This window comes from Pelodiscus sinensis, chromosome 17 (genome assembly GCF_052426305.1).
Source record: "Pelodiscus sinensis isolate ZL-2025 chromosome 17, ASM5242630v1, whole genome shotgun sequence".
Taxonomy (NCBI): domain Eukaryota; kingdom Metazoa; phylum Chordata; order Testudines; family Trionychidae; genus Pelodiscus; species Pelodiscus sinensis.
Window position 1 is genome coordinate 15,349,748 of NC_143068.1, and position 18,709 is coordinate 15,368,456.

At 40.8% G+C, this 18,709-nt stretch overlaps 1 protein-coding gene across 2 annotated transcripts in view; it reads right to left on the reverse strand.

Annotated features, from left to right (window-relative positions):
- Positions 1-1,383: 1,383 nt before the first annotated feature.
- Positions 1,384-18,709, reverse strand: part of VAPB (VAMP associated protein B and C) — a 63,786-nt gene continuing 46,460 nt past the window's right edge. The window contains exons 3-6 of one of the 2 annotated variants that reach the window (XM_014574721.4): positions 10,897-11,000; positions 6,303-6,383; positions 4,068-4,241; positions 1,384-2,589 (exon numbers count right to left, since the gene is read on the reverse strand). In XM_014574721.4, the coding sequence (XP_014430207.1) occupies positions 2,431-2,589; positions 4,068-4,241; positions 6,303-6,383; positions 10,897-11,000 (518 nt within the window). In that variant the 3' untranslated portion in view covers positions 1,384-2,430. Of the gene's footprint in view, positions 2,590-4,067; positions 4,242-6,281; positions 6,384-10,896; positions 11,001-18,709 lie in introns of both variants that reach the window. The other variant, XM_014574720.4, reaches the window with a different exon arrangement.

Genomic DNA, 18,709 nt, shown 5'->3' on the forward strand with positions numbered 1-18,709 from the left:
CTCTGCATTATTTCCAATGCACTCATACAAGAAGTGCAGAATAACTGCTTTGCCAATACCGCACAGAACAGACTTGGCTTTGGTCTATCTTCATACCCTGTCTGAAGACGGACCTCTTCCTGGTTGTCAGTTGTTCTACAAGAAGTCTCTACAGAAATGCTCACATACACAGAACAGGTTGGGATTTCACATGACCTGCAAACTTAGTACCACAAAAATTCTGCTAATTTGCACAATGTAGGGCAGGCAACCATTTTTGACAAGTAACTATCCATTAGCATTTTTATTATTATGGCAAGGGTGGAGAAGTAGATTGCAGCAAAATACAAAAACAAAAAACACTCCAAAAACAAACAAAAACAATACTAAAAACTTATCAATTCAGATACTTTTGCCCCCTACAGTATGACTTGATTATAAAGGTTTAGAAAAAGAAGACATTTTTAAGTGCTTCTGGATTCAGAGGTGTGATGATAAACTTCAATCTATTGCACATTTTAGTCCCCTCACTCTATTGGACATCTACATCTGATCGTTTCTGAAACTGGAATCCAACTTAGATTGAATAGTCAACTGAAAGTGTCATCTATATGTCATTCATCAATATGGTGAATATACAGGCTTTATAGTTAGTATTAATAATGACTTTCCTAGTTAATATATTAATATTATTACCAATATTACTTCCTTACAATCTCATTTTGTATAGATTATCAGGCCTACTGGCTACTGACTCCAATCATTAGAGACTGAAATATAGCAGAGGATACCTAGTAAATAAATAAGTGGGTTTTGCCCCTAAAAGCTCATACTATATTAGATATATATATATATATATATATATATCTAAGTCTGTCTCTAAGGGTATGTGTACACTGCACCATAACGTAAAATAAGATACGCAATTTGAGCTACACAAATTTCATCTTATTTCAATGCTATTTTGAAATAGCTTATTTTGTCATTTGGCACAGTCTACACAACGCCAAATTAAGCTCTATTCTGAAAGGAGTCCCTTACTCCTTGTAGAATGAGGTTTACAGGGACGTTGAAATAGTGAGCCCAAAATAACGGGCTTGCTGTGAAGATGCAGGATAGTTATTTCGGGATACTCTGTGATCCTGAAATAGTGCTGCAGTGTAGATGTAGCCTAAGATGCCACAGGAGTACTCATTATTAGTAAATAAACAGCCTGATAATATGGTTATTCTAAACATCAGTATTCCATCAAATGCTCTTCTCTGGAGATTGGTTTTGGAGATTAAAATGGGGCTGGAGGAAGCAGTGTTGAAATAAGGCTAGCAATTTCTTGATACTTATGTAAGATTCATCCAAGTGACTATCTACAGAACCTTTTAATAAAACCTGACAAAAGTAACAAAAGGAACTTTAATCTCTGGGCTTTATTTAATTTTTTTAAGATGCTACATAGTCAAACAAGATTTGTCTTTTTACCGCATAGAACTAGTTTACTACTAATTTTTTTGCTAGATAGACTCATTTATTTACATACAAAAACAGTTTCCTGACTGCTGTTTCCCAATGTTTAAGTGATCAAAACTTTAACAATTACATAGTGCCCAAAACATCAGGAGGCAGAAGAATTTTGCATCACTACAGCAGTTGTTAGTTCTATCCACTGGTTTTAGAACAGGTGCCTTTTTATATCATAGTATTAGTCAATTTGTGACAATAAGGAAACATGAGATGAAATACGTTTAAATAAGTTAAATATGCATTAAACATCTCTGAATAACATTTCAATTTATCTAAATGAACCAACAGCCATGTAGCTTGGTCCCTTGAAGAGAACAAGGCATTGACCTTTATTCCAAATGAGTTTCATATCAGTCAATATATGCCTCTTAATGATGCTTAGCACATTCAGCGTGGCCACATACAATTCTTTTCAGCTTCTCACTATTAATTTAAGTGCCAATAAATTGGTAATTTGCACAGAGTTGAAGACACTGACAATCTGTTAAACTGATGAGTAGAATGGTAGATCAACATATTTTACAGAAGTTATCAAGCCCTCCTGCTTAACCCAGCTCCAAACATCCAGATGGGCCAGCTCCAGCAGTGGAAGAATAATTCTTTGTTTTTCTTTAAAAAAAAGAGGTAATAATCCAGCAACATGTACCAAGGTCTAAGAATGTTTAAAATGACATTTACAATATGCCACTGTAGTGTTAAATCATGATTTTTCTCTCATCACTTAATAAAGAACATTCTTTATCATTCATTCACTTATTGTACATTTTAAACTTTCTAGAGGATTACATTATGTTATATTTGTGCAGGGGTAATTTAAAGGCAAGACCTGTGAGATGTCATACATTAATTTTTTTAAAACATTGTTATGAATAAATTTAATCCAATGATATGGCAGAACCATCAAGCCAATTTACAATCCTCAGCATGCTGTCTCTACAAGACAATTTTTCCTATAATTACACCAACAATAAAGAACAAAACCACCAGAGCAAGTAGTCTAGTGCTGAGCCCTTCCTCCTTGGCAGCAGATGCAGATGCAGATATTGGGTTGTTCGTCTGGGGAGCCTTCCTCATCCGCAGTCCATCTTCATCCTACAGGAAGGAACCCTAATTATTAGTTTTGAAAAAAAAAATGCAGCATTGAAAAAAATATCGTAGTGCTAAGTCTATTAGATGTATTTCTTTGGAAAGGCACACAATTTTGATGCAGAAGCATTGACAACACCTCTTCATTCTATTCCTACCAGCTAGTTTGAATGGGGATAAAAGCAATTCATTCAAAAAGTAACCAACAAGCATATATGGATATCCCCTGATTTTCAGGGCTGTGCACACAAGTCAGTTGTACAAATGTGAACACAAACTTGCAGTTATGAAGATACCAATTGCCAATGGAATAACCTTGAATTATGAAGCAGAAATTTCTCAAATACTTCAGCGAAGTGATTCCATTTTTAATTTTCCATATACATGCTAACATTACATGACATCTCACTGATACTACCAGGAATTACTGGCATGTGTTGTGCTACAATCCTATCAGTGCTCTTAATCTAAGAAGTGTCATGGTAGGACGAAAGAGCTGACATAGGAGCTGTAATTTTACCTGGATACAGTATTCATTACTTCCTGACCTAAACACCAGACTATTTAGAGGTGGATAAAGCCCTTTCAGACCATACTATTAAGGTGTCAGAAAGCTGGTGTTGGATTTAGCTGAATGTTTCTAACATTGATCATGGAATTTAGAAAGGTTTGAGCACCAAATATTAGTTGCAATATGAAATGTCCATAGTAAGAAACACACTTTTAATACATTTCTCAAGGTACTGAAGGTTAAGGCAAATTTATTTTTGGAAATCATTTTTGGGAAAGTGATGGCATAATGAGGCTAACCGAGCATGTAGCATATTTTAAGAGACAAAAATGGAGGAAACAAAACAGATTTTCAGTGGTAAATATTTACCTCACACTTAAACCATATTACTGATTTCAGCTTTATAGCTACTTCAAGGGGTAGCTTAAAAACAGATTTAAAAAGAGTACCTCGGAAGAGTGACAGGTAGTTCTTACATACTGAGCTTTCATATTGCTGGGTGGTCAAAGCTGGACCCAGAGGTCCTCTTGTACTTTGGCTAACAGTTTCTTAGATTATGCATTTGGGAAGTATTTCCAAACTGCTTGGTTTTGGCCCAACTCTGCTCCTGCTAATCTCAGTAGTAAAACTCCCAGATGACACAGAATTGGGCAAAGTTTGTGCCTATCTGACTGCTTTTGAAAGTTTTACTCAATTCTTTGTACAAAAAAAAGGAGGAGAGGTGATAATAAATCATTTTGGGTCACTATCATTTCACTTTGCCAGGCTGTATGCTTCAAACTTCACACTATACCCCCAGAGTGCATGGATTTATGTGCTTAATTTTGATTGGAAAATGTAAATTTGAAGATAAGAATTTGTGTTTTCCTTACATGTGTAACTAAAATTTAAGTACCCTGGTACACACTAACCACTCCCACCCACAAAGAAGCTTCAAACTCAAATGGGCAGAATTCAAAAGAAAAATCTTTACCTTATACTGTTTATTCTCCTCCCGTAACCTCTGAACTTCTACTTGAAGCCTCTTATTGTCTTCCATTATTTTCTTAACTTCAGTGTCATCCAAGGAAGAACTTATTGATTTAGACATTACAGAAGATTCTGTCTTTGCAGTTGTGGATATAATTTTATTTATTTCTACATCATGCTGTCAAAAAAAGGACAGTGATCTTAGGATGATTATTAAAGAAAAAGCCACATCTTATATTGAAGGGACTATTAAAAAAGCTGAACTATGCTGACCTTACATTTGTATTTTTTTGTGGCCTTTATTTCTACTTCTTGGTTTTTGGCAAAAGTCTGGGCATTACCAAACCAGAGAAACAGATCCCTAGACTAGGACTCTGCCTCTCTTAATGAAGTCAAGGGGCTGTGACACATTCTGTTTGCTCTCTCTCTCTCACACATAACCCCAATCAACTAAGGCTACGTCTACACTATGAGTTTTTTCCAGCAGAAAATATGCTAATGAGGGACTCATTAGCATAAGTCAGAACTTCATTAGCATATTTTTTGCCTTTTTTTGCACAAGGGGTTTTTGCACAAAAAGAAGCAGTGTAGACCCTTCTTTGCCCAAAAACCCCGTTTTGTGCAAGATCCTTATGCATCGAAGGGACAGGCATAAGGATCTGTGCAAAATGGGGTTTTTGTGCCAAAAAACCCTGTGCACACTGCTTTTCGCGCAAAAACCCCTTGAGCAAAAAGAAACGGCAAAAAATGAGTCCCTCAGCATATTTTCTGCCGAAAAAAGCTCGTAGTGGAGACATAACCTAAGAGAACCTGTTTAGGAGGCATTAGTGTCATCGTGAGTGAGAGTTGAAAGGAAACATGGAAAACACAGTATGGCAAATGTTGCTTCCCACACATGTGGAGGAACTAAGGCAGCATTTGTGCTCTAGCTACACCTGGCCCTCTGTCAGGAACCACCTCTTTACCCCTCTGCATACTCTCACTTCCTACTACTCCTCTACTCTCCTACAATTCCACAGTGTAAAAGGGAGAACCACCCTTCAAATCAGTTTAGAGAATGTTGATATTTTGAACAACTGTAATAAGGATGTATATGGAAAAACAATTCCCCATTAAACATTCCCAATATGATCCTGTACAGAAGGATACCAGGGATTTCCCCCACAGCCTGGCATATTCTGTAGTTTGGCATGCATAAAGCCAAACCCTGTGAAAAGCATAAGTATCGTAAAAGTCTCGTCACAAGAAACACAAGTTATAAAAATAGGATCTTGTTGCTACTTATGATCTATTTTGTCCTAACAAATTTTAGGGATTAAAGAAAAATCAAAACTGCAACTTCATGAGTGGAATTCAGACATCTCAGTTGCAAATTTCTCATAGATACAGGATTATATCTCTCTCTTCTCCAAGTGCATTGGCCTGACGTGCACATAAATCCCAGAGTGAATGTGAGCAATGTGGGGTTTGCACATGCAGAATGTACAAGTCTGGTGCACAGACAGAGGTATAAAGGATCACAGGAGGGCAACTGTAAGGCTTGTTACAAATATATAATTATAATTGCACTACCTTGACTGCAAGGGTGAACACTCTACTCTTGTGCTTCCTGTGTACATGAAATGAATGCACTACATACACATAAACAGGTAGATCTTAATTAATCAATTCTGCATTTCGGGATACTTATTTCCATCATGAATTAATCAGCATCTTCCCTGCTCCAACAAGAAAAAACACATCAGCTACTAATAGCAGGAATCCCAGGCCACAAATGCCAACATTGCCCTGGACCGCTTGCTAACTTTCTACTTCTAAAACATTTCACTCTCAGGAAATCCCATCAGATCAGGGCAACAAGTGGAAGCTTATACGGCTGATCACTGTGTTTTATATCTGCTCTGTGGATCAGTAGAGGACTTCTAGGATATCGAGCAGCATCTTTCACAAGGCTTAATTTTTTATGCCATCCTTCATTAAGGAACAAAAATAATCCAAAATTCTCTGAGAAATAATTGCAGTAGTTTTGCTGAACTTCAGTTGTGTAAATTAACCTTTAGTTGGATTAAGCAGCGTGAAGACTTGAATTTTTTTACTTAAGGGGTGTGTGTGTGATTCTAATACCAAAACAAAGGGTTCTGTTTGTTGCTTACAGAGTTGGGCTGTACAAACATGGATTTTTTATGTTCTAACTGTGGAATTAAGTTAAATCACTCACCACGGAGTTGAAAATACTCACAGGTTTATCATTTTCTGCTGGTAGCTCAAACACACATCTAAGTTTAGAATCCATGAGTTCTTCTGGTTTAGCTTCTTTCCACTAAAATTTTACAAATAATGAGCAGATTACAATAAGGATTACGGAAAAGGTAATGCAATTTGATTCCTTGCTGCACTGTCTAGTTCATAAACATACATTTTGTTTAAAAGTACTGGGTATTTATCAGATCAAAGTTTTCAACAAATAATAATAAAATGCATTACCTTCACCTTGCCAAGCATGTATTCCCTTAATTATTTGTTAAAACTATCTTGAAAGGGACAGAAAAATACAAAATCGGTCTCTCTAGATATGCTGTAAAAAATCATGACAACAGACTATTGAGAAGTTGTACAAAAATGAAAACTTCATGTAAAACTAATTTGCTTGAAGGGGTTACACTAGCAAACATTTTTCAGGGATATCTATAGACTAAATCAAACAAAAAGATGCAAGGAAACAGCTCAAAAGAAAGACAAAGTTACCATATCCAAAACGAATAATTAAAGAATAATAGCATTCTTATAAACACACAGGCTGTATTGAACGAATTATTATTTATTCAAATGTTTATTTAAAATGGGGTGTTCAAATCTTCTAAAGTGGTGTCCATTAGGGATTAATTACTGTTCCCTCAAAAATAAGAATCACTTTCCCATTTTTCATTGGTAAATTCCATTTCATGTTGTGGTGGCACATCCACTTTACACACTTAAAAAAAAAGTTAAAAACAACCTTGAGAGACTTCATGGAACATTCAGTCAAGGTCCAGCAGAATTACATAAAAGGAGTTGCAGAGCAGGCTGCTGTAAGGAGCCCAAGGAGAGAGGATGGTGTGGTGTTCATTGCTGGCTACAAGAAAGCAGCATATTGGACAAAGCAGTTGTTGGCAGGGACTGGCAAAGAAGAGGGAGCTCCTGGCTGGAGACCCTGAGAAGAGGGTGTAAAATGTGTGGGGGCACCAGTGAAGTGGCCAGGGAATTGAAGCAGCTCTGGCAGAGGAGGAGAGGTGGTGGTAGGCAGGTAGCCACAAAGTCTGTGGGCTAGGACTTCAAGTAGTTTGTGGACTCAAGTCCCCCCCACTCATTACTGGGGAAGTGGCTGCACTACAGAATTGGGAAATACTTCCTCCAGGAAGGGGGAAAACAGATGACGACATGGCTGGAGTGTCAAGTCATGAAAAGGATGCTCTGGTTCCTGGGCTGAGACAGGTATGCACGTGGAGAAGGTACCATCAATAAGATGAACAGCTTGAGAGCTAATTCTCAAAATGGCTAGCAGGAAATGCTGCCAAGCTGGTAAGTGAGTTCAGTCACACATGTTCACATGTATTTGTTAGTTACCAGCTGAATATTCATGCCTGTACTGAGCGCTGCATAGGTGAGACAATCCTTACCCTCAAAGGAGGAACAGAAGGACAGCCATACTGGGTCAGATCAACGGTCCATGCAGCCCGGTATCCTGCCTGCCGACAGTGGCCAATACCAGATGCCCCAGAGAGGGAACACAAGTAATCCTCATGTGATCCCACCCCTGTCACCCATTTCCAGACAAACAGGAGCTAGGGACACCATTCCTACCCATCCTGGCTAATAGCCATTGATGGACCTAACCTCCATGAATCTATCTAGCTCTTTTTTGAACGCTGTTAAAGTCCTAGCCTTCACATCCTCTGGCAAGGAGCTCCACTGGTTGACTCTGAGTGAAGGAAAATTTCCTTTTGTTTGTTTTAAACCTACTGCCTATTAATTTTATTTGGTGACCCCTACCTAGTTCTTATACTGTGGGAACGAATACATAACTTTTCTTTATTCACTTTTTTCTTGCCAGTAATGATTTTATATACCTCTATCATATCCCCCCTTGGTCTCCTCTTTTCTAAGCTGAAAAGTTCAAGTCTTTTTATTTCTCTTCATATGGGATATCCCTAATTATTTTTGTCGCCCTTTTCTGAACCTTTTTCAATGCCAATATATCTTTTTTGAGATAAGGCGACCACATCTGTATGTAGTATTCAAGATGTGGGCGTACCATGGTTTTATACAGAGGCAATAAGATATTTTCTATTTTATTCTCTATCCCTTTTTAAATTATTCCTAACATTCTATTTGTTTTTTTGATTGCTGCTGCACATTGAGTGGATGTTTTCAGAGAACTATCCACAATGATGCCAAGATCCCTCTCGAGTAGTTGTAGCTAAATTAGTCCCTATCATATTGTATGTATAGTTGGGATTATTTTTCCCCAATGTGCATTACTTTACTTTTATCAGTATTAAAATAGGAGGAGCTATATCATCTAACCAAACTAACAACGTGCCCCGCCCCCCAAAATTTATGCCCAGGGATAAAAATTAGAAATTCTTGCCTTATATAAATAATAATTTAGGAGGAGAGACTAAGGGATTTAGGCTTATTTAGTCTGCAGAAGAGCAGCCTTCAATTTCCTGAAGGGAGATTCCAAAGAGCATGGAGAAAGGCTGTTCTAAGTAGTGAAGGATGGCAGAACAAGGAGCAATGGTCTCAAGTTGCAGTGGGGTAGATCTAGGTTGGATATTAGGAAAAACTATTTCACTAGGAGAGTAGGAAAGCACTGGGATGGGTTACCTATGGAGGCAGTAGAATCTCCATCCCTAGGTTTTTAGGTGCCAACTTGACAAAGCCCTGGCTGGGATGGTTTTGTTGGGGCTGGTCCTGCTTTGGGCTTGGTGCTGGACTCAATGACCTCCTGAGGTCTCGTCCAGCCCTAGGAGACTATGATTCTATGACCCAGAACTGAAATAGCTGACTCACAATACTGCTGTCTGCAGATTATGGCTCACCCGGTCAGTTTGAGATGAAATTTGACCAAGGTAAATAGCTGAATAGTTCTGCCACTTTTCTGATGCTGAAATCAGGATTCTCTTTTGAGTTTGTTGACGGGCTGTGAAGTGTTGAAAGCTTTGGAGGACTCTAGAGATCTGTCACTTCTAGGACAATATCTCTGTTATGGTAACATATCGAAGGACTGAGTATTGCAGGATAAAAGTTGTTGGCCTGCAGAGATCTGGAAAATTGAAACACTCCTATAGGTTCCATAGATATGCATTTCTGGTGATGTAAAATTGAATTTTATGCACTAAGTTAGAGATTGAAAAAGAGTAACCGATAAGTCTCTCTGCCAATAGGTAGGGGCTATTGTTTCAACTAGTCTTCTTTTAAAAGGAAGCTAAAGCAAGGGGCTTCAATCACTTCCTTTGGAAAGATGAGTTCTGGAGTGCTTAAAGAGCTCCTAAAACCATCCAAGAGTTTAACATTCTTGACACGGTAAGATTACTTGACAAAGTCAGCTGTACAGTTTTCTGGCCAGTCTTATAAGAACAATCTAAGACTAACCTACTTATCTTCATAGAGCTATGCCCAAATTTGTTCTAGTCTACTATGTGATTTGTGCTTTGCAAATGGACTATTATGTCTGCACTGCTAAGCCCCCATACCCTCAGAAACAGAGCATGGGAAAGAGATACCAATTTCGTAAATAATACAGAAAAGGGAGTAATTCTCTTCAGTGGGATCACTACAAAAACCCTAGTACAATCAGCATCCTCTCAGTTAGCATTCCAAAACCACTGCTGCATGAAAAGAGGATCAATAAATATCTTATTTAAAAGGTTAACAGTTTATTATGTCATGAAATCAAATGTACAAGATGGGATATGTACGTGCCCTTTATTTTTATAGTGTACTTTAAAATAAGTTTTCAGAAAAAAGTACACAGGCTACTTTAAGGGTTTTCACCAAGGTTAAATGTTTAGCAAAGTAATAAAAGTTAGGGTGGAGACAGGTTCAACAGCAAGACTCTGGTGATTACTGCCATCAGTGGAGAGAAAAGTATACTTGTTAGTGTTTAACAGTCAGTCAATTCAGCTCCCTTTGCTTCTTTCCAATCTTAAAGTAGTTCATACTCTTATGGCTGTATCCTTTGTCCTGTCTCACCCCAGCCTCTGCCTACCCTTTTTTTTTCCATTTATAACCCATTTGAATGGTGTATTGTAAGATCTTTGCCATGTTTATTTGCCTATATAAGGGAAAGGACAAAGCAAACTCCACAACAACAGGAAAGATTCTGATTCCCACTGGAAAGACAGAAGCTGGTCCAGGGAAGTCCTACTCTACATTCAGGAGGGTTGAGGGATTCCAGACTTAGGGAAATCATTTGTAAAGTACAGAAGATACCAAACAAGGCCATTAGCCTTGCTTTTTTTTTATGTGCACATTTAAAATTAGGACTTAACCTGGCATCCTACTACTGACAGAACAGCAGCCATCTGTTTGAGGACGGCAATTCTTCCCATAGCACACACATCTAATCCTGCAATCTAAGACTTGTGACACAAGAAACATGGGGGTGAGGGGAAAAAGGAACATGCATTCCCTTATTATGCAGATGTTAATTATTGGGAAAAACAATAAATTTCTTTAAGTCAATCTACAAGCAATGACAGAAAAATCTGATTCTGTTTCTTTAAGATGTTCTCTTTTTATAAAATTACACAAATAAAGGGAACGGTCTCTAAATTAATTTCAGTACTTACTACTGCTTCCATATCTGAAGTATCAGCTGGAGCAAACATTGACTGTACCATAAACTTGTGTTTACTTTTCTCGTTAGGGTCGTAATCAAAAGGTTGTAGCATCACTGCAAGAAAAAAAAGATTGTATTAGAATCACTAATAATTCCCCATGACTATATGATTTCTTGATAAGAAATATGCAAGGTTAGAGTGGATTCTAGGCAGCATGTCCATAGGCTGAAATATGTTGCACAGATCTAGCTGAGATTCCAAATGAAATCAATAGTTGGTGGAAGTTCAGTCTCCTTACATCTGAATTTTTGTTTTGAGTCTTTAAAAATGCTGATCACAGCAACTTTCTTCACAAACACCCCAAAAGAATAACGATCTCAACTTGTACACAGCAGGAGAACACACATTTTACATATGGAAGGGGATAGAGATGTGGAAAAGAGACAAAGAACAAAGTAATGCCCATGCATTCTCATTACTCATACACAATATTGCTGAGGGGTCTGAAAGAAAACTGCAGAGCCAAAGACATACAGATGTTTTAGAGATTAAGATAAAGTTTAAAGACAAGTTTTCATTAGAATGTTTAGAAGACTCAGGATGCTATTTAACACCAGAGATTTTTTGCAGCAGAAATGTTACATACATTTAGTTCGTTGCAATTTATAGCACAAGCTCTCTCAAAACTAAAGAAAAGCTTAATAAACTTTGTAACATGCTATTAGAATTACATTACAATGCTGAAATTAACATATAGTAGGGATGCTATATATTGTGTAACTGAATAGTCGTATAAACGCATGAAATCTTAGCAGTTACACCACTATTCAACAGCCACTGTCCTCCCAATGAGCCCCCTGCCACCCTGTGCTGTTGCCTCTGAAACAGGCAGCAGCGCAGGGTGGCAGTAGCCCTCCAATCCGTGGTGGTCCAAGCTCCCCGTGGACAGAGGCTGGTCTGCGACAGCAGCCTGTCTGCAGGAGGAGACCTCCCCTCCCCCCCCGTGGACAGGGGCTGCTGTCCGCAGGGAGCCCCAGCCACTGTGGACAGAGGCTACTTTGCTGCAGCATACCCTGCCCAGCCTCCCTCCTCCTCCCCAGCACTGGCTCTTACTTGCCTCCAACTGCTGCCTCTGTAGGAGACAGCAAAGGGGGGGAGGGCAGGTCTATGGGAGTTGATATGCATGGGGAGCTGGCTTCCTGCATATATCAGCTCTAGCCTGTCCCTCTCACCCTCTGCACTGCTGCCACTGAGGCAGCAGCATGTGGATGGGGGCACAAAGGCAGCAAGGGGAGAAGAAGTGCATGTAGTTGACAAGATTAACCAATAAACCAAGGTTTACCAGTTAATTGTGTAGTCGACTACACATTACATATAGAAGAATTGACTGTGGAGAATGAGGACCATTTCTGCTCCCAAATGTCCCACTCTCCTCCTTGCATTAAATTTTTCATCTGCTAGGGTAAACCAGTGCTCGCATTATGCCTTGCCAATTAAGATCTATGGATAGATAGAGGTTTTCCTAGCTGCAGCTATGGCTTAAGATACCATTCTTTGTGCACACACATAAAAAAGCCTTTTGTTTTTAATTTTGTATAAGTAGCACCCAGGAAGTAAAGTAAAAGGTACACAATTAGACTGTTTTTCAGACATCACAGTTCCATCAACGCAGGAGAAATGTGAAAACAGAATACACCACACTAAGCACTCCACCCCTCTAACTTATGGTAAGTCATATCTGCAGGCTCTTGCAGTGGCACCCACCAGTGTTAGGTGAACGCCTTTCAAAGAGCTGAGGGGCCAATGACAAGAATAAAGCTATGTTTATATTATAAATGTAGATGAACTCATATTACAGTAACAAACAGCCACAACGACTATGTTGCTTGTGAGCATGCACACTGAGATGCATGGGGTCAACTTTCCAGTTTGCAACTGTTCCCATCCAATAACAGTATCGGTAGCCCATCTTTTGTAGAATGTGGTGCACCACAGACAGGGCACTGTGCAACTTTCCACTGTCTAGTGCACTGATTTGGGACAGATTGGTAAATGGATCATTGGGCATGGGGTCAACTTCCCAGTGTGCAACTGTCCCCATCCAATATCAGTATCTGTATCCCATCTTTTTCATGTCTTTTCAAAATCCCACAAACTTGTATGCCACCTTGCTACTGAGTACATTAAGAGAAAGGACTACTTTTTATGGTCATGCAAGCACGGGTAATCACCAGAGATTCTTTCACGGAAGTCAACGTGGGCTGGTCTGAGAAAGTGCACGACACTACATCTTCAAGAACATAAGACTGTTCAGAAAGCTTTGAGGGGGGACTTTCCTGACAGGAAGATTAGCATGTAAACATGGCCATAGTGACATGGCATTTAAACATGGCCAAATTTCATGGTAATAGTGATAATGGAGGATCCAGACTATGCCTTGTTCCTCTGACTCATGAAGATGCACACTGGCCTCCTTAACAGCACCAAGGAATGATTTGACTACTGGCTCAGCAGGTGCCGAATGATAGTCGAATGTGCTTTTGGCTGTCTGAGAAATTGCTGGTGTTGTCTATTCACAAGACTGAACCTCAGTGAGGAAAGTATGCCAATAGTTAGGCTGTCTACTGTGTCCTGCATTATACCTGAGAAACAAAAAGGGAAAGGTTTCTTCCAGAGTAGAGAGAACAGGCAAAGCAGTTGCCTACTGAATTTGAATGTCCAGACACAAGGGCTATTAGAAGACCTTAAGATAGAACTACAGAAGCTCAAAGAGTCTTTGGAAAACCACAACAGTGAGCCAGAGTAACATGAGGTAATGTGTGCTCTATCTGGCTCTGCTCTTCTGTGGCCTTCTAGGAATATAACATCGTCAATGCATTTATTAATGTTATTTGTGAATGATCCTGTGAGTTGTGCCACTGTATAACATGTAATTGACAGCTTTCAGAACTGTTGAGCACTCAGCAGCATCCATTGTGACCTGATAAAGATGATTTTTCAAATACAATTTTATTCCGTAACAAAATCATTGCAAAACTTGCAATTTAAAAGCAAATATATTAAAAATGTAATAAACATTCATGTCCATTTCAGTTAGTTGTACACGGCTGGTGGTTTTAACCAGTCAGTCCATGTGAAGCTATGAATGTCTAATGTTCCTCACAGTTCAGTGGCAGGAGCAGGGCGTGACCCCATCTGTCATGTGAAATGTTTGGGGAGCCATATAAGGAGGTTCTGATACTGAGTTCTCAAAGGGCTGCAGAGGAAGGTGAGCACAAGATGCTAAACCAGGAAGTCCACAAAAGTCTGCAGTGACTGTTTCCTGAAAAGCCCCACTGCATCCTGATACATCTTCCTCCCCTTTTCCTTCTGAGATTCCTGGGCCTCTCTCCTCTCCATGTTTTCCTTCTCTAAGCTGGCCATCATGTTCATTCTCCAGGCCTTGTGCTCTTCAGTCGGATACAGGAGTAGCTTGCAGAATCTTACTTAATGTGTCATCCAGAGTCCTCTTCTTTCTCCTCATCTGGCTTGAGTGTTCTGAGAGTGTGGAGAGGGAAATCACGAAGGCCACAGTGACATGGCAGCAGCCGCAGATAAAACACAGAAGTACCATTGTCAGTGTACTATGGAAAGAAACTTAAAATGCTGAATTTGTTCCCCTAAAGGTTAAGCACTACATTCTCACCTCTGACTTTGCTTGTGTATGGTGCCAATCACAGCACCAGTCTTGGGAGAGGGAGCAGAGTATGGCCTGGTGGAGATTGACTAAACAAGGAAGGACTTGCTAAATTACATGAAACTGAGTATGGCGTAATGACACTGAATAATGGCACTATTTTCCACAGGTAGTGATGAATTTATCTGACAGCTCACTCCTCAGGCTAACAAACACTGGGAGAGCACAGCTGCTGCTGGCATCCCAAAGCCACCTAGGTCCATATGCTGTTAGCCTGTGAACTGCAATGGTTTCTGCTAAAGTTATCACTAAGAGGAAAGAAAAAGCTTTCTACTGTGGTGGCAGAAACAAGGCAGATCTCCTTAGAAACTTTCTGCAGAAGACTGCAGGTACCACTGTGAAACTGCTATGCATGCTTTCCCTCCCTCCCCCCCACCCCACACATACTTTCCTGAACACTAGAGGAGAAGGTTAACCTTGGCTATATCACTACCTCTCCTAGAGCAAGTACATTAAGTCAAAAGATGTGTCTTGCTACTTTGTGGATGTCATCACTGGAGTTGAAAATTTATCTACACACTTACCGGAGGTTCCTTGACCTGCACCAGGCTTGTCTGTGTTCAACTGGCAGTACTGGTTGGACCGTGGAGGAGTCAAAAATAGCTCCTGGCTTGTTGGACAGCTGGATTCCTCAGTCATCTGTCCCCCATATTCTTCCTCTTCCATCAGCACCTCCTCCTCACTGTTCATGACAGAGGCCTGTGACTTAGGTATCTCAGAGGCATCCATGGCACTGTGATGAGTAGAAGGATGGTGTGTCTGCCCAACAGAGCATACAGCTCTTGGTCAGAGTGGCAGATTTGCAGCTTGGCACTGATTCGACTACTGGCTTCTTGGTAAGCTAAAGGACTATGACAGGCATTCACATTGCACTGCTGATAGTCCCTGTTAAACTTCATCTTCTGAGCAATCAGCTCAAAGAGGTTTACTCTCCTACAACTGGTTAGGAACTGTGCCTGCATAGCCACTTTAACCCTGGGCTCAAGAGATTAAATATCTCCTGTCTACTCCAGGCAGGAGCATGTCTTGAGCTTGTAGCCAGCATGGTCAGCCAGGCAGTTGCACTCAATAATGGAAAGCTGCTCGGTGCACTCACCAAGCTGGGCAATCAGGAGAACAAATTGCAAAAATCTGCAGGGCTTTAAAGGGGAGAGGTGCTTCCGATCTCCATGATCCGGGACAGTGGTGACCAGAATGGTCAGTGTGTGGCATTGTGGGATAGCTTCTGGAAAACAAGGTTCACATAAGCTACTCCAGTGTTTCTTAAACTTTTTAAGACTGAGGAACACCAAACAATTCTTTTATGAGGAACACCAATGATTTTTTTTGAGGGGGGGGAAGGTGGAAGGGGAAGAGTTGTGAGGGGAAAAAAAGGGTAAGAGAAGTTAGTGAAAAAAGTTGCCTGCCCCTTTAAGGGTGGCCATTTTCAACTCTGTTGTTCTCCGCAGCACACCTCCAAATGGCTCGTGGCACAACACTGAGCTATACAGTATCTACATATACACTGCACTGACCCAAGACTGGCTCGCTGTACACCACTTGCGGAGATGGTATTAATGTCAGCATAACTGGATACTTATAATGGTGTGAAATGTAGACCCATGCACAACTAGATCAACGTAAGGTGCCTTGTGTTAACCGCACCTTTTCATGTAGATCAGGAGTAAGTATTATAGGCATTCAGCACATTATGGGAAGAGGCCCATGGAAAGAATGTGACAAACTCTCGTGAATCCATCAAAGAGGAGACAAGACACTACTGTCAATTCACTTTTCCGTAAGTTGGATGGTGGTGAGGATGAGGGAGTGAAGGAACACAGGAGTAATCTTTGTTTAAGAGAAAATTTCCTTCTATTACAGTGATTAACAGGGGGAATCCCTGTGCTTCAATTACTGACACAAATTTTAATCACAGCAGTTACCTGGGACCTGCAGCAAATTGCACTGTGCATGTCAGATTACATTGCAGTAGGTATGTTAAGAAGTCGATAATTCACTAATTGCATGTAGTCAAAATTTTTATTGAATACGCGACTAGCCAATAAAGGAAGGCTTGCACCAGGTCCAGCAGCCTGTGACAAACCTGGGCCTCCCCTCCCCATCCCTGCCCCGCTGCCTCTGATAGACAGTAGCACACAGAGGGAGCAGGCGACACTGCAGGGATGGTGATGGGGGGGAGCCATCATAAAAGCCGTTTCCCCCCCAGCACCGGCTCCTGCTCATCCCATTGCTGCCTCTCATACAGATATATCCTGTATACAGCTTTATGTGGCTATCTAAATGTTCTATGAAAACTACGTTTAAGGATGTCACTTACTTCAGAGCAGAGATTCTCAAACTTTTTGGCCTGAAGCCCACCCTGCTCAATACAAACCTTTCCGCAGACCAACAGCGAACCACTGACTATAACAAAATTGGTGCAGGAGGGTGTAGGTTGCGAGATTTGGGTGCCAGAAATGGTGGGAGTTCTGGGCAGGAGCAGAATGAGTGTGGGTGAGGTCGGGGGAGGGGAGGGTGCAGGAGAGGGGTGGGAGGTGTGTGTGTGTGTGTAAGGGGAATGGAGGTAGCAGTATGAGGGGGATGGAGGTAGGGGGTCTTGGCTTGAGGAGGATGGGGGTTGCTTATCTGCCTCCACAGCCCCCGCTGGTCCTAGTCACCAACCTTCTGCTGCTCCTATTGGCCAGGATACCAGCCAATGGGAGCAGTGGGAAAAGCCTCCTGCAAGCACTTTCCTGTGACGCCATTCCCCTGGCCGGGTTGGGGGGAGTGGGGGGGGGGGGGAGAGAGAAGAGCGAGAGCAGCAACGCCGCTGACCTACTTCTTGCCCCCACAGGGGCACTAGCATTCCAACCTCATGGAGGGGGTGCAAGGTGGAGCACCAGCACACAGCCCACCTGCAAGACGGTTGTGGACCACACTTCGAGAATCACTGCTTTAGAGTAAGAAAAGAAATTAGTTTGGCTATACTTAAGTGAATAGAATAAAACTAAGGCTATGCCATCATTCTTCCACAAATACAACACACAGTGTTGGCCTTTAGCTCCTCACACTTTTATAAGACACAGTTGCTAGACACTGACTTTTCTTATATGAAGGACTCAATATAAAATTAAAAATCAACATTAAGAGATGTAGTGAAGTTGCAACACTTTTAAAAGTTGATCAAAATGAAAATCTGAACTGTGACAGCATGTAACAGACAAGCAGCATAATAATTAAGATCAGTGCTTCCTACATTGTTGCTCAGCTGTCTTCTCTGCTGCTCAAATCTCTACAGCAAAGGGGTAGATGAATACCTAACCATTTATGGACAAAATTCTGCAGGCCTGTGGTTCATATCAGCTTTCGTTGTTGAATGCAGCTATAAGCTAAATTAAAAGTAATCCTGCTGATTTCCGTCCGTCTAGGTTTTTTTTCCATTCTATTAGTACAGCCAGTCCCCGAGTTGCAAACCGTTGAGTTACGACCGTTCGCATTTACGACCAAAGTTCCCATGGAACGCTCATTAAAGCGGTCCTCAAGTTACGAACGCGATCCACGCTTACGAACAGCGCGGTTGCTAGGTAACTCAATGGAGTCCGAGTTACGAACAAATCAAGTTACGGCCAACTGTTTGGTCCGTAACTCGTTCGTAATTTGGGGAGAGGCTGTATTACTAAAGTGACATGGACTTAAAGCAAGGGCACATGAAGCAAGGTGTGCGCTGATTGCACACAACACTGACTGCAAGAACATGTCCTCTCTGCATTCAAAGCACTGCTATAGTTCGGCTGGCACATCCTGCAAATTCTAGGTATGCAACTTTATCCTAAGAGATCATCTTGGTTACAATAATCTTGCAGACCATTGAGATGAAGAAGGGCCACTCACAGAGATGGCTCACTAGCCTAGGCTGCCCTTTGTAATTCTAGATGAATATAAGATCAAACACTAACAATGACAAACCTATAATAGGAGGAGACTGGAGCATGGACCTCTCCATCTATAAAATTGAGCAGTCACTATTCAATATCAACCGTTTGCAAAAATAGTCTCAATATTCTGCTACTTGTGAGACCTGTATAGCTGCATGGAGACCAGTAAACT